This window comes from Cygnus olor, chromosome 4, assembly GCF_009769625.2.
Source record: "Cygnus olor isolate bCygOlo1 chromosome 4, bCygOlo1.pri.v2, whole genome shotgun sequence".
In the NCBI taxonomy this organism is placed as follows: Eukaryota; Metazoa; Chordata; class Aves; order Anseriformes; family Anatidae; genus Cygnus; species Cygnus olor.
The window spans coordinates 41,536,218-41,548,786 of NC_049172.1; the positions used below are offsets into that span (position 1 = coordinate 41,536,218).

The window sequence follows — 12,569 nt, forward strand, 5'->3', positions numbered from 1 at the left end:
GCTCCTCATGATGGCATCAAGACATGTAGCTGTGGAACAGGAAAAGAAGGCTTATGGCAGTATCAAATAGGACAGCCAGCTATAAAAATACACATATGATTGTGTTACAGCTTCTACTGTACAAAGTCATGGCTGCAAGTTCCTAACGCCTGACGTGAGTTACTCTGCTATTTACTCGTTACAGCTATTACTGTTGCTACATCTGGCATAGCTGTAGCTTTAGCTGTTTATCTTGCTTGTGTCTGTTTTATGTAGAAACTTCCTACCACAGAGAGAACAGTAGTGACACATATGGTTAAGACTTCCAAACCCAATGCAGCTTTTTCCTTTCCCTTGCTATAGGAACTGCAATGAAGCTTAACAGGATCAAAATTATATGAATGTTTTTTGATCTTTTTAAAAAGAGCATTGCTCCAATCTTCTGTGGTTTAAGATCGGTTAAATAGACGAGTGATCAAGGATGGGTAAAAGGATGATTTTTTGCTTTCATGTAATTTAATGGTAATTGTTAAGACTACAAAACAAACTATACTTCTGTCATTCTATGATAGCAGTATGTTACACAGACTTAATCCAATATTTTGATGTCTAGTAGATCTAAATTTGTCTCATTCAGCCTGCATAAAACTCTTTAGTGATTTAAAGCTGACAACCTAAGATGCTCTAAAGCATCCTGTATCTTTCATTTCTGCAAAAAGCTGACACACAGAGCAGGTAGTTCAGAACATTGGGTCTGTGGAAGCTCCAGGGCAATTAGTATTACAATTTTTTTGGAGACACTCAGCCTTATAACATTTGTGTCAATCACTTAGTCAAAATTCACTATAAACTACTGAAAATGACAGTCTGATACTGACCATGTGTTAAATTTTTGTTTAAGCAACATAAGGGGCTTGAAGGGAGGATTTCTTATCTTCAGTAGAAACAAAATGCACTTCCAGTTTAAGATACTGGTTGTTTTCTTAGGCTAGACTTAAACTAGTTTAAGAGCAGTCATTTGTTTTGACACTTCTGCCTCATCAGTACCTTGCTTCCCAAAACATTCTTTCTTAGAGCAGAACATTTTAAAATCTTTGTGGTTTTAAAAAGAAAAAGAAGTGCCATGTTTTTACCTAATCTGAACAGACCAAATTTTCACTAGGCACTTCAGAACTATCCTTCCACATCCTTGTAATTGTTCATACGTTTTTATTGAGCTAGAGCTACTTTTCCTTGGTTAAGATTTGTATTTTCTACCCTTCAGAGTCTAGGCACAGCATTTAATAGCAGTTTGGTACTTTCTGCTTCTTGTCTTGTTTCAGTTTAAATAGTTAGTCTAAGCTATTATAATATTTTAAATTATTTTTATTTTTTTCCTTTCTGTGAGATCAAGTTGATTTCAGTATCTTCATTGATACCTATTGATTGAAAAGGTCAAGAAATAGTTAAACCTTAGTCTTTTTTTTTTGAGTCTTTGATACTTCTTTTCTCTGTGCATTGGTGGGTGTTTTTGTGTTTTTTTTTTTTTTTCCCTCCAGGAAACACATGCATTGTTGTATAAAATAATACAAAATATTGACCAAGACCTAGTACTTCGAATATAACAGCCTTTCTAACCATTTCTGTGTGGTGGCTTTTTTTTCTTTAGGCCAAAGCTGTGTAGTTTTTTTATGAAGTATTTCTGAAATTCATTTATGAAGCCTGGGTTTCTAATGAAGTCCTGTGGCTTTATCTTCCTTTTTGCAGTCTTGGTTCTTTCCCATTTTAATGTTACAGATAAAAGTATAGGTTGTGGGGAAAAAAAACCTACTATAACTGTCATCTGACTCATTTTTTTCAGCCATGAATGAAATGATGCAATTGCAGTTGTAGATTTGGCAATTTAGGCCTTTTCCTACTTACAAGTAGTAATAACGTACTTCTGGCCTTAAAGGATTCAATATGGAAACCAAATAAATAATTAAGTATGACTGTTACTGGTAAATCCTCCCACAGACTTCCAATTTATGGTTAAAGGTGAATGGTTATTAGCAGGTGTTTACAGACAGGGTTTTAGACTTGCTTTTACTTGACCATGTGTGCCAAGGCTAGTTCTAATACCAGTTAAGGGTTGTTTATGTGAAAATTAAAGCAAGAAACAAAACTCACCAAACCCAGAAGTCTTCCCTTTGCTGGGGGGATTCTTGTGTTTCTGTGCATTTCACTGTACCGGAAGGCAGCAACTTTGTGTTTCATAGAGCTCTAGTCTAGCAATGCAACCTTCTTGCAAAATTCATGAGAAAATGTAATTACCCCCATTCTGGTTACAAACTTTACTTGTTTTGTGATGATAATATTTTATTGGCCTGTCACATTTTCAGGTAACTGGGCAAAGCCTACAACTGTACTGTGTAAGCCTTTTTAGAGGTTTAAAGTTCTGTATTTGTCACTTGACCACAAGCATTCATTTACTGTTGGAGTATAAAAGCTCCTTTCTAGTGACTGACTTGGATGCCCATTTTAGGGGAGTATGAAGACTGCAATTTGGTTTTATGTAGCTGAAGGCGTTAACTCTTGTTATTAAAAAGAAACCACAACTAATCAGCTTTGATGGTATTAACCCAAAGCCTTGCCTTAAAACTGCTAACCTTGATGCTTAGAATTCTTTAAAATATTATGCTGCCGTTTTAGCTGTACTTTGAAGTTTTGTTATTAGTTGGGTCATATAATAATACCACCTCTGCTTGCTGTGTAAATTCCATTACAGGGTTAGGTTGGGGGACTTTTTTTTTAACTTCACTTTTTAGTGGAGTTTGTGGAAGTATTACACAGTCCTGTATTTCTCTCTCCAAAACTCTGGGATGAAGAGAGCAGATTTACAATTATAGGTATGGGTTAGTGTAGCTGGAGGATGGCTCAGTAAATGGAGGATGGCTCAGTAAAAGAACATCAGCTAACGCTGACTCAGTCTGAAAGGAGGCCCAGTGTGGTTTGCCACCTTGGCACAGCAGGGATGCCTGAAGCAAAGCTGCCATGAATACAAACTAGTTTCTGTTCTGTTATCTCATGCAGAAACCGAAATCCCTGTTAACCCTGTTAAACTCCAGGAGCATCAGTTGTGCAGACAGGCTACTGCTATTCCTCGTAGAAAAATGTTAGCTGTTCTCCATGAGGAACAACAGCTGTCTCCAGTCTTGTCTTCCCTAAAGAACCTTCAGAATCCAGTATTTTGAGCAAGACTAAAGAAAAACCTTAATGACTGAGTTTAAGCAAGATATAGTTTTGAAGTATTGATGGAGTCATTTTTCAGCAAAAGAAATGAAGATAAACATACACAGAATTCTGTAATAAGCACACAAGAGCGTTTTGACATGTGAAAGGTCTAAAACTTATTAATTATTTAGCAGAAAAAATGTTAAATACACTCAGTCTTAAGACAGACAAATTGAAGGTTAGCTTAAATGGACTTATCAGGCATCAGAAAGGATGTTGGACACTTGTATGCATGTCCAAAGACAAATCTATGGCTCTGTAACATGAATGCCAGTTACAGAAAGGTGTTGAGCCTTACAGCAGAACAAGCTGCTTAACCAGTACTATCTTTGGGCTTTATTCTAAATTTTAATATTTGTGTTCTCAGCTCAGTTACGCTGCTGCTGTTTGCATGCCGCCTCGCTCTGCAAGGGCAGCAAGGAGGGAGCCAAAGGGGGCATTCCTGAACGCAGTCAGATGGGGCTGCTTAGACTGTGTCCCTTCAGGTGGACACCAAACTACTCTGCCTACGGAGATCACCAAGACAGGGACTAGTCTTTGTCTTTTGCCTTCAGCCATATTTATCATTCACCTCCCATTTTTCATTTTGAAATACACAGTCACATGAACAATAATTATGGAACTTGGAAAAAAAAGCTGGCTTACATTTTAAGAACCTGCTTCAGCTTGGAGAAGTCCCCTAATACCTTCATGCAGCAGAGGCAACAGGAATTCACATGCAAGCCTACAGCCTTAGACTTTTTCAAGGTGATTTTTTTTCACACTTTTGGAACAAAAATAAATAAATTAATACACCGTTATTAGAGTTTTTTGGGTTGTTTTTATAAAATTTGTCAAGATATCACAAAATTACACACTAAAAGCTTAATCTGCATATTGTCCAATGAAAAAAGTGAAAGGAAATATAAGTATTTCTTTATATATAACTTCAAATTTACATTTTCATCATTTTCATGGATAGCAAGAGGCAGGGATCGAACATGGGATTGAGATGTGTCACTTCAGCATATTGAAAGGATGTTACTTAAGTGGCCTGTTATAAATGAACATGAACAACTACTAAACAAAAGGCTCAATTTTGTATTGAAACTAACTGTTGGTCAAGCCACTGCTACCGTACACGTTTACAATGCAGGCATTCATAATTCATGTCACTGAGATTCACAAGACAATGACTGAAAAAAAATTAATGGACTTTTTATAACAACTTCTGAGATGCGATACAAGTATGAAACTGCATATAAGAATGTTCATTCTGTTTGGACACAGTCAGGGGTTAAGGCAGTTGTGCTAGACAGTTTTCAACTGAAGGCTTTTTCACAACTAACCAGTAACAAAAAGCTGAAGTTCTTTTCACCTACCCTTGGAAGAAATAAATTACTTGCTCAGTTAATTTTGAGTTTTTTTTAAATCAAAGTAAAAAAAATAAGAAATTACAGGATATAACCACCTCTATCCTTTAGCTACAGAAATGAAGTTGTATTTCAATAACTTAAATTCAGTGAAATTGTATTTAGACCTGTTTGAAATTATTTAATCTTAGCTAGCGCAATTTAAGCAGAACTTCATTCAAACATTGCAAAATAAAGCAAAGAAAAAGTTCACAAGGAACACTTAGTTTCCCTCCAGACTAATTTTTATTCCTTGAAATACAGAGAAAAAGAGTCTTTAAGAAGTTATGCCTCTTCTGTTAGGGTACTTTATAATCATATGAGAATTCAGATGAAAACACCTCTCAAACTGAGAATAATTTGAAGTTTGCTATTTTAACAACCTGCACAAATTGCAGATACTGTATGTCAATTTAAGACACTATGAAATCAGCAGATCAATTTTTCCCTGTATTTTACTGTTGCCTATTAATAACCAGTATTGAAGGAAGTATCTGCAAAACTATCCCAGTTATGTCCACTCAAACTCCATACTTAATACTAACTATGGAGACCCTGAAAAAAATAGATACTATGTCTTTAAATAGAATCCAGCAATGCAGTTTCATATATAGCTGCACATTCTTGAGTGCTTTTACACAAAAACATACTTTTTATAGTTACAGATTTGAGAGCAAACCAATCACATAGATCCTTCTTTACATTTAAATTATACATACAATGTCATCTTTTTTGCTTTGGTAAAATACAAATAATGGGAAAATCGGGACAAAGAATGCACAGTAAATAAGATGGATATATCATACCTTTTTTTAAGAAATACGAGCTGAAATGTAAGGCATCCCCAAGGTATTTTTTTGCATATGCAAGGAATGCAGTTTTTTGTAAACAAAAGCTTGAGGAAAGCAATACTGAAGCCAAAGGATCTTCCCTAGGACCTTCCTGATGATCCCAAAACCAAGAATGACTCTCCTAGGGTAAGCATTTTGGAACTTAATCCTCTGAAAAAGAAAATGCAAACTTTTGTCTTCCTATACGCTTTTAATCACATATTAGATTGGCTCGCCTTGGAGATCTCCAAATTGAAATAGCGATGTAAAAGTTGATTCTCAAGGGCGCAAGTCTTAGTCTATTTTTCTGGTACATCACTTTCTATCAATTTTGTGGCAGCATTATTATGACCTACTATGTGCGCTTGTGCAGTACTCCCACTGGTAATGTCTTCCAGTGCCTGGGACTGACTGGCAGCTGTGGGATGAGCTGCAAGAAGCGTTTTAGAAGAATTAGACAGTTGTCTGCGATGACCTGAATCCTCACCTGTTGCAGCAAACGGTCTCCTCCTGCCAGGCTCTTCACTAATAGGAGGCTAAAAATAAACATTGGTAGTGTGTTAGAAGTTTTCCTATAAGGCCAGGTATTTGTCTTTTCATATACTCAAAGGACCAAAAAAGAGCATTCTGTAGCTGGGCCGTTAGTTAGGCTTAGTAATCTTAGTAGTTATTCTTAGCTCACTGATGATAGTCTGGCCCTTTAACTAAAAGTGTAAACACATGTCAAATTTAGGACTTTAAACCGTCTTGGAACATTATTTTATAGTCACTGCCAAGTAGTTGCCGCAACTCCTAGAAATGAGGACTGCAGAGGATGATGGTAATGCAGTAGTACGTCATAACCCAGTTAGGACAAGCATGGCAACCCTATCTATCACCTGTAATCACACAGTTGAAGATTTCAGCATTCTACAAGAAGGATGCATTGAATTTGGCATGCTAAGTCACAGCAAGGACAATGCCTGTTAAATGCCTGTTACAGTTCGTTAAAAAAAACTGCTCGTTGGGCTTTAATTGATTTTCCAAATTCCTAAACAGCATAGAAGTAATCCGTCTCATCAGATGACACTGTATTGAGTGGAAAAACCCTTGAAGTCCACTTTGGTTAGCACTTCGTATCTATTTACTGTATCTCATTACACAACACAAATGATTCAACACTTAACATCCTAGCCACAAAATCTCAGCACCATAGTTTGGTTTGAAAAAGCACATCTAGAACAAAACAACGCATTTATCATTTAATTTTTTAAATCATGCTTTGTAGTGATTGATGGGATTTTAAAGCTACCTTACTGTGAAATAAAGTACTGTTCTTAAACTGTTTACCTTGCAGTAAAAATACTGATAAACCACATTTTCGTTCAAAATATGTGTTGAAACTTACATCCACTCTGAAGTCCTCCAGTCTTCTAAATTTACTAAGGTATTCTTGCAGTTTGGGGTCTATGGCTGGTGTTTTGTGCTGAGAGTATTTTAGGTAAGCCCAAAATTTTTCCAGTCCATAAAGCTGACCTAATAATGGAAAAAGATAATTTTACCAATTTACAAAGGTTATAGTTAAGTACCAACCTATCTATTCACTGGTAACTGTACACATATGAGAATTGGAAGATAAAAGGAACAAAAACAAGCTGCTCTTGTACTTAGAACCAACCTTATGTAACAAGTCAGTGCCAAGGAATGGGGATTATCTCCCAGCTAAAGTTACCCTTGTGTGAGCAGTGACTAGGCTATGATAATTACCAGCTTCATAGTCCCTCTTTGTTTCTTCTTGGAAGTCCTTGAATATTTCTTGCCTGAATTTCTTTTCCAAGCCATAGCTGTAAAATCGAAACAAGCATTCCAATCCATACCTAAAAGAGAACAAATAGGTTTGAAAATTTTATGCATACACTCGTATGCATGCAATTCCTCAAAAGGACACAAGTTTTCAGTCTCTCCTTGCACGTAAATAAATGGCATAGTCTCAATTTTCCGTTCTCACAAAAACCACTTCCTTTTCCAAACAATTTTTATTAACCAATTGTTCAGAAACACCTTTACAAATAAACAAAACTGACCTAAGAATATCAGGTTTGTCGCATGGTTTCAATTCACAAACTACAGACGCTATACACACATAAGAAATGCAAGGCAAGTGCTGTTGTATTTTCAGGATGTGAGACCCATAGCTCCAGCACTTCATGAAGAAAGACCTCCAACTGTGTTGGATCCAGCTTCATTCCACACCCCTCAGGTTTTCTACTGGAGAGCGTAAACATCTGACACGACTTTCCTCTCCTCGCCCACTACTCTTCTACAACTCAATCACATGCTCCTTAATCATCTCTGAGCTGAGGTGCACACACAACTTCATTTTACCTTACACAAAAGCTGCTCCCTATCAGCAACTTTGCTGCCACACTCAGAACTTTTTTTTTTAAGTCTATTCTACTTGGAAAGGGGGAAAACACACACAGACACACAAAGCCATTTTGCTAGTAATTACTACATTTATTACTGTTTTCCTTCCACTTCAGAGTTATATGCTTTGCAGACTAATCTCAATTTTTAGCAGGCATGTGTGAAGAAGTCTGACGTGGGCAGCCAAGTGAAGATAAAAAAAAAAAATTAAAAATCACACAACTCAGGTAAGTGAACTGAGACCGAAGGATGTTTGACTCTGACTCCCAGTGCCACACTGGCCATCGTGTTACTGTGAATGGTGAATTGCACCATACAAACGTACACCCTTATTTGATGGCTGAGTTCATTCAGTCAAAAGATGACTGTAATACCACATTATGACTGTAGGAAATTATGCAGAGGTGAGAGCTCCTAAAGTCAGGGTTTGGTCTAGGTAGTCAATACAATTTTAAGGAACACTTCATTAAGATAATTCTCATGCATCAATTCCAATTGGCTGTTTACAAAAAAAAAACTCATTTTGTGAGGTGTAAAAATAATTCACATAACACCTGCTAGATCGAGAAATATATATGTACCTCATTTTCCAGAAAGTGAAAATTGGACTGGATTGAAGAACGTGTAATTTCTACAATACTGAATACCATATAGGCATTTGTTAACAACCTAAGTTTTAAGGGTTTAACGTTTTGTTTGTTTGTTTTGTGGTACTTTGTGTCAGCCTGCAAATTTGCTAAATGTTAATAAGTATGTGGTATGAAATTGAATAGGATATTTTTTCTTCTCACTTTTAATGCCGGCCCAATGTGCCAATGGCACTTCTTTGAAACATAATTCTGCAATATCAGACAAAAAGAAAACCAGCATTTTTTTCTGGACGAATCCGGATCAACTTCCCTTTATGATACCATGCCCTCTACTTTTCGCAGAAAGAAGCGCAATTAAAAAAAACAAAACTGGGCTCTCCTTCTGTTCTGCATTCATCTGGTCCCTCCCTTAAGGGCCTTTTGAAGTTCCTTGTGGTAAATATATACTTGGATAATCTCAAAGCATAAAGATATAAACATTATTATTAAAGCCACCTTTGCATCCTAGGGCCTTGTCTCTCTGAAGTCTCAGACAACATATTCATACTTTATGATTTCCATAGACAGCACTTCCTCACTTGGCATTCAAAACGTTGGGCTGGCTACCTTGTCTCTTTGGCTAAGAGAAATAGAGGCTGGGGGCAGGAAGAGGGGGGAAGTATGTGGAAAGAGGGGAGTAATATCAAAGAGTTAACAGTGCAGCAGTATTTTTTCTGGTATTTTTGGAAGACAAGCAGTTCAAACCAATTTGATGAGATTAAGATTGTCTTCACCCATGGAAGGAAAATATCTTAGGAGTTTTACCCAGAACAGAGCTGACTTGTCACAGACAACAGGTTTTATGGTTCTGTAAAATTCGGGACCAATTACAGGACAGGAAATGCTGTAAGTTTAGCTATTTATCAGCAATGCACAAATACATACAAATGGGTTTTTTGTGTTAAAACAACCTGCACAGACTGCTATTTTAAAGATTTACAAATAGTCAAAGCTAACAATAAAAACGTTCACTTCAGATATACGTAAACATTGCAGTCTTTAAAATGACTGGTAAGACCTCAAACAGTTTTTAAGTTGAAAGAAAAAGCTAGTACCTGTAGTGTTCTTTTGCATCATCTAGAGCAAGTTGTCTGAATTCTTCATACATTTTCTTGTTAAAGTGATCTCTCAGAAAAAAGGACCAGAAACGAAAAAGTGTGTTCATTTCTTGGGACTGGCCAATTCCCAACCGTTTCCTCTCTGAAGGGAGGAGAAAACACAGTTTTTTTTAATTTCCAGCAGAATGTTTTCAAGTGCTTTTTCATTAGTAACACAAACAAAAGATCTTCAAGGAATGTAATTCTAACCTTTCCAAAAATATTTTAATTAACGTTAACTTTGAGACTTAATTGACTTATTAAGTCAACTAAATATCTTCTCTCAAGTACTCTATTTGTTTTAACCACAAACAATAATACAGAAAATATTTTTGCAAGATGCCAAGGAGTTTGAGGGGATTTTTTTTTTTTTGGTCAAGTAATTTTAAGTTAAATGGAAAGAAAAGATCATAAAACATAAGCAATTTTCTTTCCCTTTCCCAGGAAAAGTTAAGGACAAGGAACAATACAGAGAAAACTGCTATCAGGTGATACCTGGTAACTTCTACCTAAAATTGTAAGAAGTCCATTTAGTGGCTTACCCATTAGACATCTCCGATGGTATTTGTGGTATACCTGTTGTGTAAAGCCATTTTCCTTTAACAGTTCGTGAGAAGGATGCTGAAATTTTGGAAGAGAATTTGGGGTACACCCGTAACCTCCTGTGAGTGGAGCTCCTTCTGAGGGTGAAGCACTGGAGCTGCTGTAGAAGAAACATTTATATTCCATAAACAGTGCGTTTCCCCAGAATCAGTTTTTAACTGTTCTGATCTGTGCCAGCAGCGTCAGAGTAGTACAATCACCTGAAAACAATTACAATGTATGCCTGTGCTCTCAGTCATCTATTTGGGGCGCACCTCAAAAATCAGTTTCTGTCTTAATATCTTAAAACACGGGCAGTTCTAGATGATGATAATTAAGCATTAGTATAATGCATGATTTGAAATGACCACTTAAAGGCAAACTATCACCGAAGTGAGTGTCAGTGCATCAAGTAATCTTAATGCTATGCTAAACATGGATCAAAAAAGAACACTATGAGAACAGTTTAGTTAGCTTACTTCCAAATGTCTTTATATTCTAGGTTTGTCTTTAGTCCCATTTGCCCTTCTTCCATTGCTCATTATTACTCCCACTGTATTTATAAATTCTCTTTTATCACGGTCTATTCCTCCACTAGCAGCGGGAGCTAATGACATTGGAAAAAAAAGCTCTAAAGAAACAGACAAAAACAAACAACTTACCTCACAGAGGAAGTTCTTGGCCTATGGTCTCTGGAATCCATCACCCAACCAACATGGCATTCTAAGGGAGGATTTGTACTGTGTCGTGTTTTTCTTTTTCTTGGAGTCTAAGGAAGTAAATGAAGTACTTATTTCCCTAATTTGATTTCACTTGTTTTCATCTTCTCAAAACAGCATTCTACCAATTTTGTATCTAACACAATATAAAGTCACAACACTCCAGCTTCATAAACCTCAAAACTAATTTTAATGTAACAAATTTAACATCTTTAGACATTACAGTTTTTCATCGTGGACTTCTAAGAAATATTACAGAGAAAAATCAGAAATAATTTTGTAGAAATAAAAAGGAATGAATGTGGTAAAATTTTTGAAGAAGAAAACTACAAGTAAAAGCATTTTTTTTTTTTTACCTTTCCATTCTTGTTATAAATTATACCCTAGACACAAGTTGTACAGGCTTTTTATGGATTTTAAAAAATACAGTTTTTCCATCTACCTTTACATCAATGGACTGTGCTTCTTTAACAACAGGGTAGAACCTGGGTGTTTTGTTGGGATCCTGTAGCCTTGGGGTGCGAGGGGTTCGTGGAGTGAAGCCAGGGTGAACACGGGGAGATTCTGGAACTATTGTTGGCAGTGATCGAGCCACAGCTGCCGTTGGAGGTGCTTCAATACCGAATGAATTACAAGCCAGCTCCTCTACTACATCAGCAAACAGGAAAGAAACACTTAATATTCAAAAGAAACTTAGGCTTTGAAATCTTAAGCTCCTCTAATATATAATATCTTAAAGGTACTTCACTTCAAGTGCATCATCCCCAAAAGCATAATTGGATTAACCAAAACCACTTGGTGCAGAAGCAGTACAGACTGACTGCTCAAAATTATGAGATAAATATTTCAAATATCTTAAACTAGTATATAATACTAAATACTAGTATATAATACTAAATAAGTATTTCAAACACGTCTTTTCTAGAAAATTTAAATCCACTTCTTTGTTTTCTGCTTGTTCTTCTGCGTGTATAATGGCAAAGTAAACAAGTGTGTGGAAAATAACATTTGCAGAAGTGTAAACACATCCTTGCTTTTTGGTGAGGTGGTTTTCTTCAACCACTTTAAAGATATTAGCATGTTCCCTAGTAAACATTAATAACATCAAAAATACCTTGAAAGATAAGATTTGGACATTTTGACTTCTCGGTAAGGTTATAAGTAGAAAATTCTTCTCACTTCCTTCTATCCACAGTACCCCTAAAAATTCTGAAATAGATAATGTTTCATATCCCTAGCTCTTGCTTTACACATCATAAATGGCAAGTTACACAAAAGGTGCCTGGTGTTCTGTATGTTAACACCAAATGAGAACACTACCTATTGATGATCATATATATCCTGCAAAGTACTACACGGATCAGCTTCTTCTAATGTAATGGGAACTTACAATACTGATGAACACCTGACAATTTGAGAACTTGGTAAAGAAAAATCCCTTCAAGACTGCTGACTGAACCAAAACTAAAATATTTCATGAGTAGAAGTTAAAATACAGGCTTTATTACGGACATTGTAAACAAGAAATATCTATCATTTACCTTTCTCTAACCCTGAAGACCCTGGAGGAATTTCCTCAGTTGGATCAGCGACTGGTTCTGGTGCAAGATTATCAAACTCTTCCTTACTAATGAGATTTAGCTTCTTAAAGTTCTCAATCTCTTGCTGAATTAGAGAAAACAAA

The 12,569-nt window shown here is 36.2% G+C and overlaps 1 protein-coding gene across 3 annotated transcripts in view; it reads right to left on the bottom strand.

The window, feature by feature from the left end:
- Positions 1-4,034: 4,034 nt before the first annotated feature.
- Positions 4,035-12,569, bottom strand: part of LARP1B (La ribonucleoprotein 1B) — a 34,805-nt gene continuing 26,270 nt past the window's right edge. For all 3 annotated transcript variants that reach the window (XM_040555012.1, XM_040555011.1, XM_040555013.1), the window contains 8 exons: positions 12,427-12,550; positions 11,328-11,533; positions 10,829-10,935; positions 10,127-10,287; positions 9,543-9,687; positions 7,199-7,308; positions 6,840-6,967; positions 4,035-5,988 (listed from right to left, as the gene is read on the bottom strand). In XM_040555012.1, the coding sequence (XP_040410946.1) occupies positions 5,752-5,988; positions 6,840-6,967; positions 7,199-7,308; positions 9,543-9,687; positions 10,127-10,287; positions 10,829-10,935; positions 11,328-11,533; positions 12,427-12,550 (1,218 nt within the window). In that variant the 3' untranslated portion in view covers positions 4,035-5,751. The remainder of the gene's footprint in view (positions 5,989-6,839; positions 6,968-7,198; positions 7,309-9,542; positions 9,688-10,126; positions 10,288-10,828; positions 10,936-11,327; positions 11,534-12,426; positions 12,551-12,569) is intronic.